A 22,072-nucleotide genomic window follows, 5' to 3' on the forward strand; every position below is an offset into this window, starting at 1 on the left:
GTTCTTCCTACTCTCCCAATGCCATAAGACACAAATAGTGGCTTCTAAAAGCCTCCAATTTGACTACAGGTTATAAAAAGATTCAGAACTGCTACACTGCCAGATATGAGCATCAATGAGCTGCTTTATATAATAAACCCATGAATACCAAATGAGAAGATTCAAGACAAATTAACAATTCCATGTAAAAACCTAAACTGGGCAAGCTAGCTCACATATATCTGCGTATGGAGGCAACATCTGTGATAAAGCTTCTACTTCAAGCTCCGCTATTCTCGTCTCCAATAAATGAATTCAAGCTAAACCTGCGTTTAAGCAAAGTCAGATGTTTCAGCCTTCTCTGTCCCCCTTCTGGACATACCACCCCCCCAATAAGATTAGACTATCAAAATTAGGAAGGTCATCTTCTCACATACTAATTACAGAAATCCTGTCCCACTTGAAGAAAGTTTATGCTAGAAGATTGTTTCTGTGAAAACAATTTAAATTAATTTATTAATAATAAAAATGCTGAAAATACGGTATGCTAATATAAATTTAAAGAGTTTCAAACACAACAGGAGTGAGAACACAGGATTCGAGTTCACCATCACATCAGAATCTTTCTTTAGTAAGTTTGAAAATTTTTTTCTTCTGAAGCGTGAATGGGTCAAACACTGAACTAACTTTTCTACACCCACACTATCTTCATTTCACAAATTATATATGCAAATGTTCCTCCTAGGCAGATACATATAAAGAACAGGACATAGGCAGAAGATTGCCAAGTACATAAAATTTTATGTATCTATCTAGTGCTAATTCAAGAAACCTCCAAGGTCGAAATGTGCAACTGAACTTCCAGGCTGAGTCTCTACACTTTTCATTCACTGTTTAGATCAGCTATTCTTTGTACGTTAATATTATAATCCGTTTCAAACTCTTTATTTCCATATATTACAAGAAACAGAATACTTAAATTCAGAACCATTAACAACATACCTGTGAACTATTTCTTTGCTCAGCTTGTCTTCCACCTCTAGAAAACATCTGAGTTTTTTCAATCCAGGGTTTTTTTTGAGTTGCCTGGGAACTTACATTAGTCCAACTTATACCAGCTGAAAAAGAAACACCATCTATGAAAAAATGAATTAGTATGACAAAATGTGTCATAATGATATACATGCCACCAGAGCCAGGGGCATAATTTTAACACAAGTAAAGCTTGCTGAGAAAATCTGATTCTCCTCTGACAACATTTACTTCTGTAACTATTTCCAGATGTTTGCAGAATTGCCTTTATAGATGCATCAGATGACAGACATTCAAACTGCCAACAACTGATCATCAGGAAGCAGGCAGGCAAAGGCAATCTCAGGTTCATATCCATGCCAATTTTGGTCCAGTCACAAATAATAGCCACTAGCATTACCCGCTACTACCAGACTAATCAAAATATTTGTTAGTGTTACAATACTACTTTAGGGCTTCTAAAAAAGCATTAGTACTTCTCAAGTAGAGAATGAGAACTCTTTGGCTCTATTACTACCCAGGTATGAACTGCAGTCCAAGAGGGTAAGGAAGCTTGAGAATAAAATATAACAGAAGCACAGCTTTTATCTGAATGCTTCCGCTGGAGTCTCTAGCTTTTTTAATCCTTTAAAGAAAGGCAGCTGTCGATAAATCGTTAGTGATAGCTACTTATACTCTTGTTCATTTAACAAGGGTCTTGGTAGAGATGGTGGAAATCATAATAAAGACATATTTCCAGAAGTCTCTGATCAGTTAGAGTAGCATGCTGGAAGTAGATCAAGAGGTGGTTCCTAGCAAAAGATAAAGCAAAAATACAAAAGTGACCCAGCCAACTTTTAAACAGCTCGCCAGCTAAGACAATGCTTACTTGTATTTATTGATGGTTCGACAACCTGAAAAAGGAAAAAAAAGGTTTTAGTAATTTTTATTAATCTGTAGGCTACAAATATAATTAAGTTATTCAGTTATATTACATACGTTCATTGCACAAGAATCTGTATTTCTTGAAGCCACGGCTGCAGCCTGGTTATTGCCATGCTTAGGACTACAATAGCCACTGTCACTGTCAATGTCTGCCTCACTCGCACCCTGTTCACTAGAGGACTCTGCAGCAGGGTGAGAAGCTCTTCTGCGCCTGCCTTTTGATTTCCACAGCATCGTAGAGGCACTCTCAGAAAGTGACTTATTAGCTATATCTGAAGGAAAGTCTGCAAAAAGCAGTAAAAACATAATTACTTGTGCAGCAATTCTTAAAAGACATGAAAAACCGATGTATCAAAAACAAACTGAAAAAGCCAAAGTCACTGCACATGACAACTATATCCTTTTAATAACAGCACCTTTTCTTCATTATCTTTTTGATCCGCAAAGATTTATCTTTAGAGCCACCTCCAAACCAGGTCCACCTTCTTTTAGGAAAGATGGCAACCGACACGTAGTTCTAGTTATTTCGTACACACAGAACACAAGAAAGAAGTTACCTGTTTGCTGTGATGCGTCAACCAACAAAACAATCTTTGATCTATTCTCAGGACCTGATGAACTAGTCTCCTTCTGAGTGGCGACATTTTTCACCGGAGGACGTTTGTTTTTCACATGCGTCTGTAACTGTTGTTGCTGTTTTAAAAGATTAGCCACACATACATATAAGTCATATGATTTGACTTCACAGTTGTAATCAAAGCAATTAGAAGTTCTTATGCTGCCTACAGAAGCCACATGTTTAAAGACAAGAGATTAAGGGAGCTATTCATAAAAATACTTGATTTATTAACCTCTTTGCAGTATTTTCTGCATGAACTCCTCATTACGTGGAAGTATCAAAAGAAGTTAAAGTAGAGGTATACTTCCTTTGTTCTTTAATGAAGCAATTCTAAGCTCTCAGACCAAGCTAGCACAGAGGCAGAAGGGTGCTTCCTATGTTATACTTGCAAGCTTTATAAACTCACCAAGTATTTTAACACAAAATATCTCCATAGACAGAGTTTTGCTACCCTCTGATTAACACCTTTCCTTCCGTTGATACTACTGACATACCTGTTCTTGCTCAAATGAGATGCATGCTTCCTGTGTAAAGATAGTTTACTTATACAGTTCTACTTACCGTATTAAAAACAGACTTACTTTTTGTATGACTGGTCCCCTGTTACTGCTTCTGCTCCGCTGACTGGACAATGGAAAGACCTGGCCTGATGGGTTGGGACGCTCAGTGCACTCTGTAGTAACTGTATTTACAGCATTTGCTGTTTGAAAGGGTGCAGAATAGGGGGTAGGGAAAGGATGATAGAAACCCATGACCTGAGCACATGGTGCTGGCATCAGCTGATAATATGTATATTCTGTAGAAACAGGTGGTTGCGCAGATATTATAGGATAAGCAAGGTATGGTCCTGCAGGATTTGGGTTGGGTTGCTGCCATCTGATGTCATTGTTGTATAATGGAAACTGTCTGTAAAAATCAAAGGGAAAGACACTGCTCAGTAAGGTTTCCCCTCTCAAGGAAATTCAGACCCTTAACACCCCCTTAAAATAATAACAACAACCAACCAAATAACCACAACATTTGTTTCGTGAGCTCCTAGCTTTTAATAACTGAACCTAAATTTATTAGGACTTCTTAGAGATGCCAATTAAAGCTCACATTAAATTCAAGTGCAAAATAAATATCTTTGTTGATCTTGCATTTGTCTAAACTTATTAAATTTCTAGTATCAAGCTTACAAATAAAATGTGGCATTTCCTTTAACAAGTACTTCAGACCTGTTACAATTTCACTGTTTCAGAAAACACATATAATTTAAGTAGGTACCTAAGCTTACACAAGGTAAGTTAGCAGACACACAGAACAGTGACATTCATTATCTAACTTAGGGCCAAGTACCTCAGTATATTAAATTGCCAACTCACCCTTGTTCAAAAATTCCTATGAAAATGCAGGCCTTCAGAAACACCCATGAAAACAGCATTTACAAACTTACTACTGAAACCAAGTATCGAGACTTCTTCCTGCATTTATTTGTGATACACATACTACAAGACCGCCCCCTTGGAAACTATGAACCCAATTCTCTTTCTCTTCAAACCCCAAGAGACCAGGAGACCGTCTACACAGAAAATGCAGAGGCCGGAATATTAGAGAAATAGAATAGGAAAAGTAAACATTCAAGATAACTTTAGAGCAGGCAGTTGCTAAAGGATTATTTTTGTTCTCACCTATTCAAGTGCAGCAGCACTAAAGTGCTGTCCTAAGCAAACACTGGGCACATTTTTCAAAACTAAACAGAATTATTTATGCCTTCAAGACAAAATAATCAACACTGAAGTTGTGCATTCAGTGAACAACACATTTGGGCTAGAATAAAAAGAGTTCCTAAACTCAGTGTGTTACAACTAATTGTGCAAAGAAACCTGGGTACAGCTACACTCAACACAAGTGTCAGCTGCACATTGTTTTGCCATGGCAGGATCTAAGTTGGACACCTGGAGCCTTGCTTCAGCATCAGAGATTCAGGCACAGACCTCTTGACTGCCCTGGAAGATGCATGAGCACAGCAGGTGACTGGGAGGGATTTGTACCACACCACTGTAGCCAGGGAAAAAAAAGCAGCAAAAAATATGAACAGAGAAAAGTAGAGGGAAGGAAAGAAGTAAATATTGGGGACAGAGAAACTTCATCCTCACCCATGAAGGGTCAGAAGATTATATATGGTGAAGAAAATGAATATACAGTCAACAGTCACTGAGTCCTCTCAAGTCTACCAAAAGTTTAAACTCATTTAAAAATAGATCACCTTTCATGAAGACCACAACCACTTATTACCTATTAGATTGGTTTTCCTGTACAAACGGATAGCAAGTGATCAGGTAGCTAGGGATAGGAGTTGGTTCCATGCCATTAATTCCTCCGCTGTCGTTCGGAAGTGCCATTGGGATCATTAGTGCTTCTGGACCCTTCTTCTGAGGAATAAATGGTTCTACTTCAGCTGACAGCTTGACATTCTTAAGAAAGAGGAAAAGAAACAATATCTGCGTTAAATACAATCATAAACTGTTTGGGAAAATTTAGGTCCATCAAGTTGTATGGTAATTACCACAAAGAGCAGGCAAATGGAGGACGACTACAGGATTTCTGCAGTAAACTAAAAGAGGCGGAGAACAGTTGGCAAGTGCTTGTTACATCCTTCCAATCAACGCAGGGTGTAATACAGATCACCAACATTTAGCATTTGTATTAACCTTTAAATTTTCAAAGTGCAATACAAACACTAATTAATTTAAAGGGGACTGAAGTTCAGATCTTGCAGAGGATATACTAGTCTGAGCACAGAGAGAAATCAAATTAGCACTGTAGGTGGAGCACAGTTGTGTAGGCTTTCTTCAGTGAAACCAACATATGGAAGATGTAGTAATGCCTGGCCTGCTCTACAAAATTGACCATGTTCCTAGGCAATTATAGAAAAGATTTTTCAGCAGTATTACTGCTAAAATAGATGGTGTATCAGAGAAGAAAACCCCCCCCCCCCATTCCATCTGCACAATTTCAACATATTTTGAAGTGTTCAGAATATGATTAAATTTTGCCATGAAGAAGGCAGTAAAGACCGCTTAGAAATAACTTTTAAACTGTGCTTTCAAAGCATCTCCCCTCATCATGAAGGTATCCTCAACAGTTTATAAGGTGGTTTTACCCACACTTTTGGCCTTGTACAGAATAGCTGGGTTTCATTAAAAAATGAAATATGTTCTCTTCAATAAGACAACTGCAGATCCAAAGTACCCTTTAATTCTATATCCCATTATAAGTTATATTCAGCAGAAAAGCATCTTTTTGCACAAAGATTTCAGCTTAATCATACCTGTCTCACATTAGTATCTCATAGAATACCGATTTCTAAGAAGATTCTATCTAAAGCAGGCAAAGCCTCCAGAAACTTTTCTTCCCATATATCAGAGAAAGAATTCCAAAGGCAAAGCATAACCTGTACAAGTACATATTCTTATTTTACAGAAAGGAGACTCTGAGGGTTTGATGTGCTGAGGACAGTTTTCGGTCCTGGTCACTACCTGTAGAACATCCACATGAGCAGAATCAGTCAAAGAACAGGAGCTCTGAAAAAATCATGGCAAGTAGTCCTGTGACTACCACACACTGCTCAGTCCATGTTCTTGCTCTGTGTCAATCCCACAAGCCATCCAGAGGCAGCCTTACTATCCAATATCTGACTCTACAAATTTATTTTAGAAGTCCCCAAAATTTATTTTTTTAAATAAGATCCCATATTTGTTTAGCAGCATGGGGGCTGAGGAGGTTGGAGGGACAAGTGCAAAAATGTTTTGAAAATACAGTTGTCCCACTCAATAAGAAAAGCTACTTTTACTTAATGAGTAGGTACTTAAATATATGACTGAACTAGAAAAGACCCACTCATGCAAAGTACTGGATCTTTGTTTAGTCAGTCTGACACACTTACATACAGGAAAACTTAATTACTGAGCAAGAAGAAGAATCATCATCAAGTAAATTACTAAGATCATGAGTTACACTGTAATTCAACAAACAAGTTGAAAACCAACTGGTATTTAAGTACTTTGCTGTCACATACTTTTAGAAAGAGAAGAAAAAAAACAACATAGCTGAGACTGCAGAAGCTCCCTAACTTTCATCTAAGTATTATATCCACTATTAAATCATAACTACAGTGACTGACACATCATATTTTTATAATACAGAAGTACTTTCAATATATATTACTTATGATTGAAATATTAGAATTCCCTGCCAATTAAAAAACTTACACTGAAGATTTTTCTCAGTGCATTATTTTCAGCTTTAAATAGGGCATTCAAACTAAATAATTGCAAAACCAGTCATTCTATAACAGCTATCTGGATAACTTGTATGTATGGAGTCAAACTTTTGCTACAAGAAGTGTTTTTATATACTAAGTGTCTTTTTCTGTTTTTATTTTCATACTTCCATTATAAAATTTGCTACCTCATACTTCTTCCATGAGATTTTACGCAGTATTATCTCAAACTTCACCATCAGCCATTTCCTGTAAATATCAATTCACCAAATAATTTCTATTTAAACATCACTCACTTTTTCTAAATACTGTGCATCTCACAAAAAAAATGAGCTTTATAAACCCAGGAAGAAGCTTTCTAAGTGAAATACTGTTTAGGATAGGACATCCTTGTCTGCAAGATGCCTGCAAGTATTAAAATGAGATCAAAGTTACATCCTTAAGAACTTTGATGGTACAACATTCTGCAAGCCACAGTGACCAAGGGCAGAGCTTGTTTATAACTGAACTGAGAATTCAAAAAAACTACACAAAATGGGGGGAAAAAAAAGCAAAAATAATGAAGTATAGAGTCCATGATTATTTTTAACTATTTCTTGAGAAGCTTCCCTGCCTTTGGACTTGTCAAAGTGTGCTGGGAAAGCAGAAATGTCCCTTTCAACCAAATGAGTCTCTGCTTTGATATGCTTATTTAGTAAGAACATCAGTCATTTACAGATAGAAGTGTAGCATCAGAGACCTGAAGTTTTAGCAGCAAAAGAGAAAAACAAAACATCTAAAAAAATAAAGGATAAAAGTGGAACTAGAGTGGCAGGAGGAAAAAAAAAAAATGTCTTCACAAGTGACAAGATACACTATCCTTGTCAAAAAAGTGGTTATTAATGACTGTTCTGAAAATGCCTATGGCTATAAGCACCAACACAGAAGTATCACACCTGCTGTGCAACAAGGTCTGCATTACAGTGGAAGAATCATCTTAATATTAATTAAATGTATTTCTCGACCTTTAGGTAGTAGGAAAAAATTCCTTCCTTCTACATTACCTCTTTTTCAACTCCTGAAGTTACATTCAGAGGAAGAGCTGTGGTGCAGTTGCAGCAGCAGCACCGCACTTGGGCGGCACAAACCAACCACCCTGCTCTACCCAGAGGTTCCTCTTCGAGCTTGGGCACATCCCTCAGCTGCCAGTGACTCACCTACCCCCCTCTGCAAAACTCCAAGGCATTCTCCTCAACACACAGCACCATGAGGATAAACACTTCCCATTAAAAAAAAAAAAATAATTTAATTGTCAAGTGCTTATGTACAGTGATCACCTAATAAATAACAGAAATACCGACACTGAAATCCCTCCCTGAAAACTAAGAAGGTTTTTTCATGCTATTTCAAGATCGCCAGGCAAAAATATTTCCTTAAGAATAGATTCAGTTGTGGACTAGCCTACAGAACTAGATGGCATAAACATTAAAGGAACACCAAGGCTGTCTCATCCATAGAAAATTCAACAGTAAAACCAGGATGAATGCTTTACAAATATGGGATTCTTAATGAAGCACTGAAAACTTTCAATTGACCATTCCTCATCTGCTGGTCACTATCTCCCAGCAACATGTCAGGTGAACTTTAGCCAAGATACTAATTATAAACCACTTCAGCACTGGCTCAGAAAATAGTCAAAACATTTTATATGTGATTCAGGTTGGGACAAGATTCCCTATTTTCAAGGTCCTTCCTGTCTGGCTGTCTGCTCTTTCCCTATATTATTTTGGGACACTGATGTGGAAATACAAAAATCACTCCTTCATGGCGAGACACTTGCAGAACGGTCCCGTTACCATTACTTTTGTGATACTGTGTTATATCATCATTCATTGTTAGTGTTATAAAAGAACAGTCTTTCACATCGTGCATTAAAAATAGGAGATATCACTCAAAGAAAGAGCCAAATCACTCCCATCAGCAAGGCTGCCAAAGCAAAGTATTTCTTGTCAGGTTGCAAAGATAATACTTACTTTTCCATCCAAATATTTTGGATAAAATTTATTTAAATCTTTCCAGTAAAAAAAAGATTATACATCTTCTAGGTTTTGTTTTGTTGTTTTTTTTTTTTTAAATTGATTTTAAAACTCTTATGTAATTTGACAAGTTTAGGAAAATTTCATTCGAATTATTCTGCTTGATTTTGATAGGTTCAAACAATTCCGAGACGCCCACACTAGAAGGACAACTTTAATGTTTCTTTTCCTGTTGCCCAGACTCTTATAAAGGTAATGATTAACTACTGCTATGAAAGAGCAACTGGCTAAAAGATTTAAGTACCCTTTTCTGTACAGCTTGTAACATATTTTGCTTACCTATAGTGGTAAAATAAAGACACAGCATATCCTGTAATCATGAACACATATGGTGTACTTGAAAGTGAATTTTTTTTGCCTACCGAACTTTGATAGTGTTTGTTATTTAAAGGAATCAAAACTGCATTTCAGAGACCTTCTACATGCATTACACCTTACCGTTTCCTTGTGCAATCTAATCTACACCTACAGGTTTGTTTAGTTTGTGGAAGGTTTTTTAAATGCTTCCAAGAAACTTGTTTCAGCACAAAGAAGAATTTAGGGTAAACCTCTGTTTCTAAGTTTTGCATTTTGTTCTGTAGGCACTATATATATATATAAAATAGGTACTTACACACACACACTAACTCACCAGAATAGCAACTGAAAAAACTTAACCTTAATACAAGTGTTTCAAACTCATGCTGCAAGCATAATACAAGCAATTCTCAGCACAACAGATACATTTCATTAGACAATAAGGCCCCGTTTCCACTTCAGGGTAGAAAACAGAAACCAGCTCAAGCATATTACCAACTAAACAAAATTAATTTCAACATACTGCTTCCTTAGAGTATTTTACCAGTCTCCCTAAAATACTTAAAAGTTCCTTTTTACGTAGGATGTGTCTTCAGAGGAGGGCAATAAACTTCATTAAACTTAAAAACAAAAAAGGGAAACAAAACTACGTCAGGTCAGACTGCTAACCAAGCCAAAATATAAACAGACATGTGATTATGTGATTATCCAGACATTTCAATACATTTCACAGATGGCTAGTGGTTTCATCTGACATGCAAGGTAAACAAAACAGCAATGCTAATTTGCCCAAAGTTATCTAAATAGATTTTTTTAGGACTATGGTTTTCTTGGTTAGGAGGAAGGGTTGGTGAAGGTAGAGAAGTAACTCCTCTTTTTAATAAATGTAATTTCAGGTCTCCTGGCTCCTAAATATGTTGTCAGAACAACAGAAATAATATTCCTTTAAGAAGGGAAAGTGAAACAAAAAGCAAAAGAAAATAATAATCAATTTAGTAGTAAGTAAAGGTGCTGCTAATTTGTCATTGCACCAGACAAGCAAAACATAGTGAAACTTCTTTTAACAGGTTGTCTCCGCTCCTTTGGCCAGATATAGAAATAATGCCGCCAAATAAAACAGTTTGTTATTGTTGTTTTTTTTTTTTAACTACCACATTGACATGCTTGAGAATAACAACTGAAGGAAACTCCAGAACAAGAGATGAGATCCTAGTTTAAACAGCAAGATGTTTCAGAAGCAAATACTAAGTGCATAAATCAAAGCACTTGCAAATATGTATGAACGCAATTCCTCGAAGACTTCATCCACACAGTACAAATGGAGCAACAAGTGCAGATGAACAGAACTGATCATGCCACTGGTTTGTAACCACAAGCAAATAAAAAGAATTAGACAAAGATTTGTCAAACACCAAAGAATTTGGGGGAAGGTTCCTACACTTTTCCTAATCCTTAAAACAGAGCACTTACGATACTAATTTATACTCTAATTGCTCACACGGTATTGAGGTTTATTCTGTCTTGCATTCACTAAAAAAAAAAAAAATCAGCACTTTGCCACTGACATCAGTGAATGCAAGGTCAGATCCTAAGTAGTTTATATTTAAGTAATATATGGTTTTGATCAGGCAATCTAAAGTCAAACATTGCAAATATTGCAAGATCAAACTTAATTCTATTTTGGAGTGGAACTTTTTCATGTTTATTCAACCTCTCTCATCACAAAGCTAAACAAAGATTTATTGAACTTGACCTCTGATAACCAAACTCGATTCTAAATATAAATTTGTCATGCTGAAACATCAGATTTTCAATCAGTTGCTTATTAATGGAAGCAGACCCCTTCAGAAGAAACCAAGATTTCTACAAAATTCTTTTGTAGATATCCCTAGCTGCAAGTTACAAAATGTTTTTCAGCAGCTCATTACATATTTCAGTCCAACAATTACAACTCTTTCAAGACAGCATATATACTGAAGCGATCCTTTGTTTCCTATATAAAAGCTACTGTAGTCACCAACAGCTGCAAAGACAGAAGATGACACAAGCAGGAACAGAATGGTAAACTTTGTCCTATAGTTATAGGACTGTATGTTTAATCTTAGAAAAGTTTTTGTTCATTGTATCTTAATGTCATTCAGCATTTTCCATTAAATAGGATCTCTGTCAGCTTGCTCTCTTGGAAGAGAACACTTGGATATCAATCTTAGCATTTACAGGGTGAGAAAATAGACACAGATGCCACATTTCAGAGGGCTATAATAAAATCAGCTGTTTTACTGTCTCAAAGTCTGGCAACAAGAAGTCTCATCACAAATGTAAGATAAAAACATAGCTCAAATAAAAAAAAAAAGTTAAGAGAAACAACCCTGCTCTTGAATTTTGGATTTCATAATTTAGAAGTAATTGTAGTAGTAAGACAGGTCACATTTAATCTATTTTAAGAGAAACTTTACAAATATGGAAGTCATTGTTTCTATAATTAGTTGCTTCTAAGTGGCAGATACTCAAGGAATGGTAAATATGCAGTCCAACTGGAAACACCAGCAGCAGGCCGTTTAACAAAGCACAAAATTTAATCCTCCCTATTTAGATTAAACAGAGTCATTTCAATGCAACACTTAAAGTGAATATACTATGAAGTTAGTCTTTCCGTTGTCCCTCAGCTCTTAAGGGAACCATGCATAATACTTCTCTCTTTCACAATACAAAGTACCATGCTCAGAATTCAACAAAGCTAGCTATTAGTTTTTACATATATGTAGAAAATGAACAAGTGTCATGTTTAAACCCAAAACCATAATATTCTGGGGGAAAAAGGGGGGGGGGGGGGACACCGAAATGTAATACATTTTACAAAGCCTGTAAAAGATAAAAAAAAGCTACCAATGGGATCCTCTTCACTTATCTAGTTTACAGCATTTAAAAGTGCATACAAACTTCTAAATTCACACTATCAATGCGAAGTAGCAGTATTTGAGGGCTTTGTAGCCTATGTACTAGAACTATTAATACAAACCATTCATGGAAATCAGCTTCCTCATCTCCACAAATAAGTCAGTGATAAATAGATTTGTGAACAAAAGGTTATGTTCAGATATCAATAACATTTACATTCACTGGAGAACACGTTCAACAACAACGTAACACAAAACTCTCCACAATACCCAAGCTGTTCTGCACTTCCAAGGTTCAAGAGAAAGTAACATACAGAACATACAGCACAGCAGAACAGACCTTTCCCAGTTTGCCTCAGTTGAGAATTCTGTCATGGGTAAGAAACACTGGAGGAAACTGGACAGGATAAAGAGCAGAAGACATTGATCTAGATCTACTTCTACGGCAAGCGTATTATCAAACCAGCTGTTGAATGGGCAAGAATAGTAGAGGCAAGCAGAACAGGCTGTCTTTAAGCAATGCTAATACAAAACACAGGTCATTGATTTTGCAACTTCACCCGATTTCTCAACTGCACTAATGGAACCGAGTGTCTTAATCACAGGGCAAGGGAAACATACCGCACTTAGGAAAAAAAATCAAAGCACAACCCCCTCTTTGAGAAAGGAAGTTGTTCCTCTGTAGTTTTCTACCACAATCAGCTTCAATAGAAAGAGTGCCAGAGGTCATGCGCCAAGTTTTCTCTCTAGAAAATAACCTACACTAACTGCCGAAACCCATACACTTTCTAATGGGAACAGTTTTCAGTTCTAGCACAGACAGAAATAGATTTCCACACGCACTACAAAAATCGTAACACGTCCTATCATAAAATAATTATTTTTAAACAGCTTCATTATGTTTTCATCTATGTCAGCTTCCAAAATATCACTTCGCATTTATAACAAGCAAAGTCACACTAGAACTCAAGTAATAGAAATCTCAAGGGCAATCTACAAGTGACATCCTTTTGTCATTTAGGTGTCCAAATGTTCTTGGTGCATGACATCTCGTACTGATTTACTGAGCCAACACCACTAAACTGTTCAAATACATTCCCCATCAAAAGTACTTGCAATCCCTCTTACTCTTGAAATACTATAAACATAGCACAATATTCCTACCGCTTCATATTCTAATTCCACAGTAGTTATCCCTATCAGCACGTACATAGTTACCATGCTGTGGCTGAGAGTATTCTGGGGCAAAGGGGAAAAGACGTTAAGTACTGTTAACACACATCTGCATGCTTTAATATTCATTTATCAGATGCCATGCAATATAGGTGCAGAAAGGAACTTCAATCAAAGAACACGGAGCAGCACACAAACCTGATGCAACCTTACCAAACACTTACACTGGTAAAGGAGATTACATTCAATTCCTACAGCACAAAAGGTTCAAACCCAAAGCATTCAGGGAGCTCCTAATCAAGATGCTACTGTATAACGAGAAGACAAAAGCAACAAGATAGTTGAATCATTTTAGAAACTCATCAGGTATTAATTATTTGCCTGCCTAGAAGACTTTCTAGTGGATAAGGAACCCACAGGACTAAATATGCTATAAACAGAATAAAGAAAATGACGGTTCTTGACTCAAAGATCTTAACTGCACCTCCAAGTTGAAATATTGTACTTAGACACGATAATCACACAGATATCTTACACTTAAAAAAAATTACCATGATTCCAGTTTTCTTGAGCTAGTCCAACAAACAAAAAGAGAACAGTTTGACAGGGGCATGTGTGTGATCCTCTGGTAACGAAGAGCTTAAGCAACAAGGAATAAATATTTTACAAGCGTACTGCAGTACTGATTACAGATGAACCAAAGTGGGTAAGAAAAAAACCCACAACAAACACCAAGATTTTAAAGCAAAAAGTACAACAGGTTAGACAAATATAAATTTTACAAAGATCATTTTTTTCTACATGAAGGCAAATAAGAAAGCATGAAAAATAATTAATTTGAAGTCATCATCACACCAGAAAGCCTAGTAAGAAAGACACAATGGGAGCCATGCTGTAGTAAGATACACTGCCCACTAGCTTCCTCAGACATATGTACAAAATGAAAAGCAATATACCTCTACATAGCTCATTATTACTCACTATCTCCTTTGCTACTGGAGTTTGTGTTATTTTATTGCTTAGCCCTACCATTAGACCCCCTGGAGATGCCAAAGCTGAAAACTACAGAAAAACAGTAGTAATTCAATAATTTTTCAACACAGTCTGCTGAAACAGAAGCTTAAGAGATCAGGTTGTTACTGACTGTAACATTCATTTCAGATATATCTTTTGGAACTCCTTCCTTGATGATGAAACACTTTATTGCAGGTATGTAACAAATCATATGAACTCTTAAGTCCCAGCTTAAGCTAATTCACACCTACAGTCTGACGGGTCTTAAGAATAATGCGAACTGATTACCTTCACAAAGCAAAGGTAAAAACTGAAGAAAAAGAATAGCGACTTGTAGGACTAGTGAGCTATAACCAACTCTCTCCTACTCAGCTAAACAGTTGAGACCATCAGGTACGTCCTAACACTGAAGACTCCAACCTGAAATTTACAGTATTTCAACAAGAGTGACACGCCTCTCACATTGCAAAGTTCTTCAGAAGCCTGTAAAAGATTCCTCTAGTGACCACGCAGGTTTAAATTAAATGTCACTAACTGCAATTATTCCCTCAGCTGAAACAAAGCCCGAAGGAACGGGAGGGAGAAGGCCAAAACGGAGCTTTGCATCCCTTCGCGCATACCAAGGGGGGATGCTCCCGGCTTCCCAGTTCACCCAGAGAAGCCGAGCCCAGGCTCTGCCGGCGCTGGGGACGGGCACGGCCCAACGCCTCTCGCAGGAGCCTCCCGCCCCGCCAGAGGGGCCGGCGGCCGCCTGACCGACCCGGCAAACACGCACCGAGCTGCCGCTCCCAGCCTCGGGAACACCTCGTCTGGAGCCTCCCGGGGGCCCTGCGCCGGCGGGGCGGCACGGCAACCCCCCCCTCGCGACCCGTCCCCGTCCTCCCCCCGAGCCACCGCCGGCCTCGGCAGGCCGCGGGCCGCGCCCTGCCCCTCCGCTCGGAGCCCGGGGCCGCTGCCTGGCGGGACGGGCCTGACAGGGACGGGTCTAACAAAGCCGGGCCGCCGCCCCGCCGCTCCCCTCTCTCCCCCGCGCCCGGCCGCTCGCCCCTCTCCCTCACCGCGGCGCCGGGGCGTCGCTGCCCCCTCCCGCCGCAGCTGTTTACGGTCTGCTCCGCGCCGAGCCCGCCCCTCGCACCTTGTCAGCTTTGTCCATGGCTCCAGCTGGGCTGGGCGGCGGCTCTAATGAGGACGGCGGAGAGTCCGAGCCGCCTCCTCCATGGCGCTCGCTTCCCCCGCCGGGCTCCCGCACACACCCGGAGCGGCGCTGGCCCCGCTCGCAGCTATCACGGAAACCGAGCCCGGCTACGCCACGGCCGGGGGCGGGGAGGGGAGCGGCGAGGAGGGGGGACGGCGGCGGCGGGGCGAGGGCGGCGGGGCGGGATCATCTGGGACGGAAGCCGGGCGGGCCCACGCCGCGCGGAACGCCTTCGCCCCGGCGGCGCCGGGCGCTCCCCCCCCAGGCGGGTGGCGGTGGTGGCGGGCGTCCCCGGGCCGGTGGCTCGCCGGGCTGGGTTCTGGCCACTCGAAAACAGGCGAGGCTGTGACTTAAACATTAAAGAAATCATAAAAAATAAACGGGCGCGGGGCCGTGCTGTTCCCTGTGGCCGAGGCCGTCGCGTACGCGGCGCTTGTGCCTGCGGCAGGTGCATTGCGGGGCCCGGTCTCCTCAGAGGCGGTGTCGGGGGACACTCAGGCAGACGGTGTCCTTGAAATTATCTGGAACATCGAAGCGGGGAAAAAAAAAAAAAAAATCTATCTGTGATTTATTTAGAGGCAGAAATCTAAAAATGTCGCACGAGCGTCTGGAGCGCGGGGCTGGGCTGAGGCGGCCTGGAGCTGCCGCCCGCCTCGTGCTCCCGGCCCAGCCCCGCAGCCCGGCGCCGTCCGCTCGTGGGTAGTGACCGGGTCGCTGCCGTGGCAGGAGGGAGATTTTTAAGACGTGAGTTTTGGCACAGGTTGCGTGACGTTTTCTTTTGTCTGTGTTGCTGCCCTGGTTGTAACTTGGGTTTAATTCTTGTGAGTAATGCCAGCAAAGCCCATGAGACTGTGTTCTCTCCTCAGGCCGCGGAGCGCAGGGAAGGAGCTGGCCCTGTGTAACAATGCCTGCTCCATACACATACTCAATATGCAATGTTCCTACTTTCAGTAAGCTGTTATGTCTGTTGCCTTGGGTTTAATGGAAATCATGCATGATTTATTTACAACTTGGTTGATAATGTTTTGTCAATGTTCCTTAATCATGGCAAGGGAAAAAGAAAAAGTTAAACTAAGGTACCTGTGTAAAAGAAATACGCAAAGGATATACCGGAGCAGACGCTTGAGCACTTCCAGGTAAAATACATGTATAAAATGTATTAATACAAGAAACAGGTTTCTGCTTGATAGAGGTTCCTTGTGGGAAAGAAATGGTTAAGGGAAAAAGGAAGCAAGCCTGTATCTGAATTTCACAGAGATAAAACTTCCAAAAATGCCTCTACAGAGCTATCTTGCTAGAGCTTCCTAGATTTAACCTTTATAATAATTTCATCTTTCCAGTTTATGTTCGTTATGCTATGTAACAATCCATTCTACTTTCAAAAATTTTTATTTCTTGGATTAATCCATGTAATCTCTTTGTATTTTCTTAAGAGTTTCTCTTCACCATTAAAACTTCGTATGGAACATATGGTATCATGAAGATGGCTATTACATTGCACAGTAAGATCTCATTTTGCAAACAGATGAGATGAACAGAGGACTTGTGCAGACTTCGATGCCTTCTGGGCTATTCCACCCGCATCAGCGGGATTACCATCTAAGTATAACTTTTACCTAGATGTCTGCAACATTACTTATGTTCTGTGACTTAAGTTTTCATGGGCTTGCAGCCAACAAAATCATAGGTCCCATGGATCATATGTGAAAGGGAGAGGGTGACGCTGTAATCCCAATTAAATTCAACTATAAGAATTTATAGTCATTTCAGTGAGGACAGTGTTTTACTACAAATGAAGAGAACAGGAGGGCTGCTGCAGCACCATAACTGGTACAGAAACCTCATCTTAAACTGGAGAAGCTGCAGCAGTTGTACACTCTACATGCACTTCTGTATTGCAGCGCTTTTCTTGATGAGATTAAATGGTCAGCAGAAGTAACACAAGCGTTCATAACCCTAGGAAGCCATTTCAAGGTAGTAACACAGATTAATCTGAGGTTATGATGTTGTGTTCCCAGGGGCTTTTACACAATGACATTTGTTATTTCACCACAATAAGTCACGAAAGTAAAACTGGCCATTAAGTTGGTTATATCAAGAGCTTTCAGCTGATGCAATGGAACAGCGTTTCATTAGTCATTGATGAGCTTACATACCAGATGTAAATCTATAGATAAATAATCATGAAACATAAGCCACCTAAACTTAACATCTGTAAATCAAACAACAAATCTCTACTGAGTGAAATGTATTTTATTCCCAAGAGTCGAATGCGGTTTGCTTATTTGTGCAAAATTAGGTTGACTTATTTAAAACCTAGTCGCTTTTCATCTCCCAAGTAATGTGGGAGAACTTGCCCAACCGCACAGAAAACAGTGAAAAAATCCCACTGAAACAACTCGAACAATTGTCTTCTTGTATTAGCACACCAGCATTTTAGTGTGGAATGCAGTGTAATTTGTCCAGATTGGTGCTGACCATTGAATATATATTATGACATTTGCTTAAGATAGTTGCTGTATTTTTAAAAAATAATGACTCATTATGGCAAGGCTGTTCATTATGAAATCCTTCTTTTGTTCCCAAGATACATACCAACAGAAAGGTCACACTTGAAAGGGCTGTTATGCATACTTAAACAACAATAACAAGAAGTTCTAAGATCTAAATTGGGCAGTGATTAAATAGACATCAGATCTACATAAATCTATACAATATACATAATACAGAAAGTCATGCTGGGTGACCTGAGTGGCCACTCGGGTGAAAAGAACTCCAGTCTCCCATAAAATTTAACTCTGTGTTATCACTAAAAACATACCAAAGCACTTGGAACCAGTTATGTTAGATCCTCTGTCCACAGCTATGCTAGGGTATCTGGTTACATCATCACCATCATCTTGATCGAGTGTTGTGTAAGAGAATTCAACAGCGTTACAGTCCTTAAGGAAGCCATAAAAAAAAATTTAAAACCCTGTTCAATTTAAACACAATGGTAATTGCAGTAGCTGGTTTTGAATATTCAGTCCTAAGGGTCCAGTTCTCAAATCTGGCAGTTTGTAAACAATTGTTGCTGCTTCTTTATTGCAACATGGAGTAAATAAATGCATAGTTGGGAAACAAAAATTATACTTGTACCTAGCGGGTGCTGACTGCAATTTTTCTAATAAGTTGTTGGGTTTATTGCTACATCTGCTGGATAGGCGAGATGTCCTCCACAGGGTACCAGCCAAATGAAGATGAAAATCTAGGTCGACACAAAAATAAAAAAAATGGGAGTCTAAACCAAAATATCTCAGCGGTATGGAAAGGCACTTGTAATGACTGTGTTCAGAATTAAAAATCATAGGATTACGGGCAAATCTAACAGCATATGTGTGGCTACTCACGCGTTCTACTTACATAGGCTCTATTTACATCCAGTGGGTATAAAGTCCTACAAAACACGTAAGGATGTGATTAAGCACGTCTCCCTGAAATCAAGGCAGCTTCTTAAAAGCTGAACATACGTATAAGCTTAATCGCACTGGCATGAAGTATGAAATAAGGGTTGCTCAGTAACACCCCTCTCCACCCCCGAGGTAGAAGCAGGCTGAGACTGAGCTCCACGGCAGCACTGCCGGAGCGTGGACTGCAGCAGCACTAGCGGGTTTGGAGGCTGCCACAGCTAGCCAGTGGAAGAGGCAAGCAGGAATGAAGCAGACTCCAAAAATGACAGTCTTACTGGACTGGGGCTAAAATTTTCAGTGTTATTATTGAAGAAGACAAGTACAGAAAGCAAAGTGTATCTTGGCCAATAAACATTTGTATCTGATGATACAACATGTAGCATCCTGCACAGGCAGCTAAGGGCAGACACAACAGGGAACATACTGCAACCAGAGTGGGAAGGTGAGCTGGGAACTAGTCCATGAATCTGAGAATCACGATTCTGATAGCAACATGCAATTACTACCTGGCAGCAGACAGAGCGAGCCCAGCACTCCCACTGAGAGCAGCTGCAAAGAGGGAGTACAGCCAACCAGGCCAGATCCTGCCTTGCAACTCTTTGTAATATGGCCAGGCAGGGATTAGCCTTTACTCTTGCTGTAACACTTACAGTTATTACATCTAAAATTTAGTGCTAAATATGCAGTTATTATAATGCAGATACAGTTTGCAATGTACCTTTCCACAGGTTTAGAAGCATTCAAAGTGGTGATAATCCTTTTTGTCAGTATCTTAATTAGCACTTAACTCTGACTAGCTGTAATGGGGTATTTTACCTAGTTCTTTAATCTGGTTCTGAAACATATTTTTAGCACGTTGAAAATAATAAAGTAACAGCTAAACTTTTATTTTTAAAGTCAGTATTAACATCTATATATGGAAGTTTAGTTCAAATAACTGCTGTGTTTTCGAGAAAGCAAGGGGTACTGTCCAGAGTGATGTCATTTTACTCTTAATCCATACATACACACAGTTCCTGCTCAAATAAATTAATTCCCCACCTCTCTCAAAAAAAAAAAAGTAAATGTGAAAATACAATCTTCAAATACAGACAATGTTTTACAGCTGACAACTTCTGAGTAATTACAAAAATCACAGTGTTTATTTACAGACTACAATTCAAATACCTTCATTATATTATTCTGCCAGGTGCATTTCAGCTGCCTTGCCTTTTTTCTGTTTTGTTTGGTTAGTTTTTTTCCCCCCAATATATTTTTAAGCCTATTTAAAATGAAAATGAAATCTACATCGTGGTTTCAGATCCAGTCCATTAGAGAAGGACTTTAAGAATGCATTCCTCCAAAGTATGTTTGATAAATGATAATTTAAAAAAAAAATAAAATTCTAAAATGCATGCAGACATAGCACCCACATCCTCCCAGATTTAATTTGCATGATGTTCTGTTTTAATGCATAAGCTGCCAGCAACTTAAAAGCAGGGTTTATATATACACAGCTTAATCACTGTTGTAATCTTACATAAGATTACAACAGCCATGAAATGTTCTTCTGCAAACAGTGTTACTGGTACTAAGGTGCCAGTTTGTCTTGTACCAACAGCAACAAAAGGTGTATAAAAACATCTAAAAAGTTGTGAAAAGTGTGGCTCTGACAATTAATGACAATTACAGAAATTTAATGATTGGAACCAAGATTGGAGAATACTGTGAAGATGCTTAGTGCTTCTTGAAAAACCTGCAGCGCAATAATGTTGTTTGAAAAAAGAAAACTTATTCACCCTCTTTCTTCAACTGCTTGTTCACTTTTCCTGAGGAGGTAGAAATAACACCAGAGCCAGATCTACCAGGGACTAAATGGAATATAGCAACTATTAGAAATTTCTGCTGCAGTTGTATGACAACACAGCTCCTCCATCTTTCCCTGCAGAAAATTCTCATCTTCCCAGTTAAGAATTATGAGAACTCAGAAAAGGGGTAGAATCCCTTAGGGATTAATTATATAAATCTTCATTATGTGCCTAGAGCACAGATGCTAAGGCACAGTATCTGTGAGTAAGAACTAAAGTATGCCAAAACAACGATTTATTAGAGGTAGACTGATGCTTTTTTGGTCTAAAAACATACTGCTAGCCCTCACTACACAAACTAATAGTCCTTCACTAGTTGGACTAGTCCTACTACAGTTAGTCCTTCACAACAAAAAGATAAAACAAGGGAACTAGATGGATAGGAGAAGATTTACTGCAGTATTCCCATTTCCTTCTTGAAAAATCCAAACATGCCTTCCCAACAGGCATAGCTGGGATGGGAAAGGTAACATCAGTTATGACAAAGTCAAGAAGACTTTTTTTTTTTTTTTTTAAGCAATACTAAGCCTACACACAGTTCTTTTTTTCCCTCCTTTAGAAGAGAGTAGTTGTTCTTTCCCACAGCAAGGGTGGCAGGAAATGGCAGAGAAAGGAAACATGCTGAAATAGCTGTCACTGTCCCCTGTCCCCATGGGAAGGAATACCTTGAAATAGCTGTCACAGTCCCCTATTCCCATGGGAAAGGACCACCTTGCAAGATTGGCTATCCAAAGTCTCTCGAGCTGTAGATAAGGATCCCGATTACTGTGCAATATTATTAAGTTCAATTCCACATCTTAGTGTTTACTTTGAAAAGTCCTCTGTGTTAGACATCACAGCACTGTAAGGAAACAATATGAACACTGTGCTTTAGTAAATGTTGCCTACAGGTTTTATGAAGGAAAAAATTTTGCTTAAAAACTAAGTTCAATTTATATTCATATTTTAATATTAATTTAAGTGGATAAATTAGAAACATCTCTTCATAAAAAATATGCATTAGTGAAGGAAAAATGCTCACCCAAGACTCAGCATCATGCTTCCCATGCAGCACATTAAGTTCTACTGTGTAAACTCTCAGGAAAAAAAAAAAATAAAAAATCACTTGCTTTGACAAATGCAGAGCAAAATAACTTTCAAAGGGACATAACTATCCTTCAGATGAAAGCTTATTATTAAATAGGAAAAAATTAACTTAACTATACAAGTTAAATCCCACCCTAGAACACTGAGTTTACCACACTGTCTTGCATGTATGTGATAGACATGTGTCATTTATTAGGCTTTTTCATTATTTTTGGGGTGGT

General features: G+C 39.1%; 1 protein-coding gene across 1 annotated transcript in view; it reads right to left on the bottom strand.

The window, feature by feature from the left end:
* Positions 1–15,629, bottom strand: part of SECISBP2L (SECIS binding protein 2 like) — a 31,086-nt gene extending 15,457 nt beyond the window's left edge. The window contains exons 1-7 of the mRNA XM_074916878.1: positions 15,410–15,629; positions 4,832–5,010; positions 3,136–3,460; positions 2,493–2,628; positions 1,990–2,219; positions 1,880–1,904; positions 982–1,097 (exon numbers count right to left, since the gene is read on the bottom strand). Of these exons, the coding sequence (XP_074772979.1) occupies positions 982–1,097; positions 1,880–1,904; positions 1,990–2,219; positions 2,493–2,628; positions 3,136–3,460; positions 4,832–5,010; positions 15,410–15,427 (1,029 nt within the window). The 5' untranslated portion in view covers positions 15,428–15,629. The remainder of the gene's footprint in view (positions 1–981; positions 1,098–1,879; positions 1,905–1,989; positions 2,220–2,492; positions 2,629–3,135; positions 3,461–4,831; positions 5,011–15,409) is intronic.
* Positions 15,630–22,072: the final 6,443 nt, after the last annotated feature.

The sequence above is a fragment of the Athene noctua genome, chromosome 13, assembly GCF_965140245.1.
Source record: "Athene noctua chromosome 13, bAthNoc1.hap1.1, whole genome shotgun sequence".
Lineage (NCBI taxonomy): Eukaryota > Metazoa > Chordata > Aves > Strigiformes > Strigidae > Athene > Athene noctua.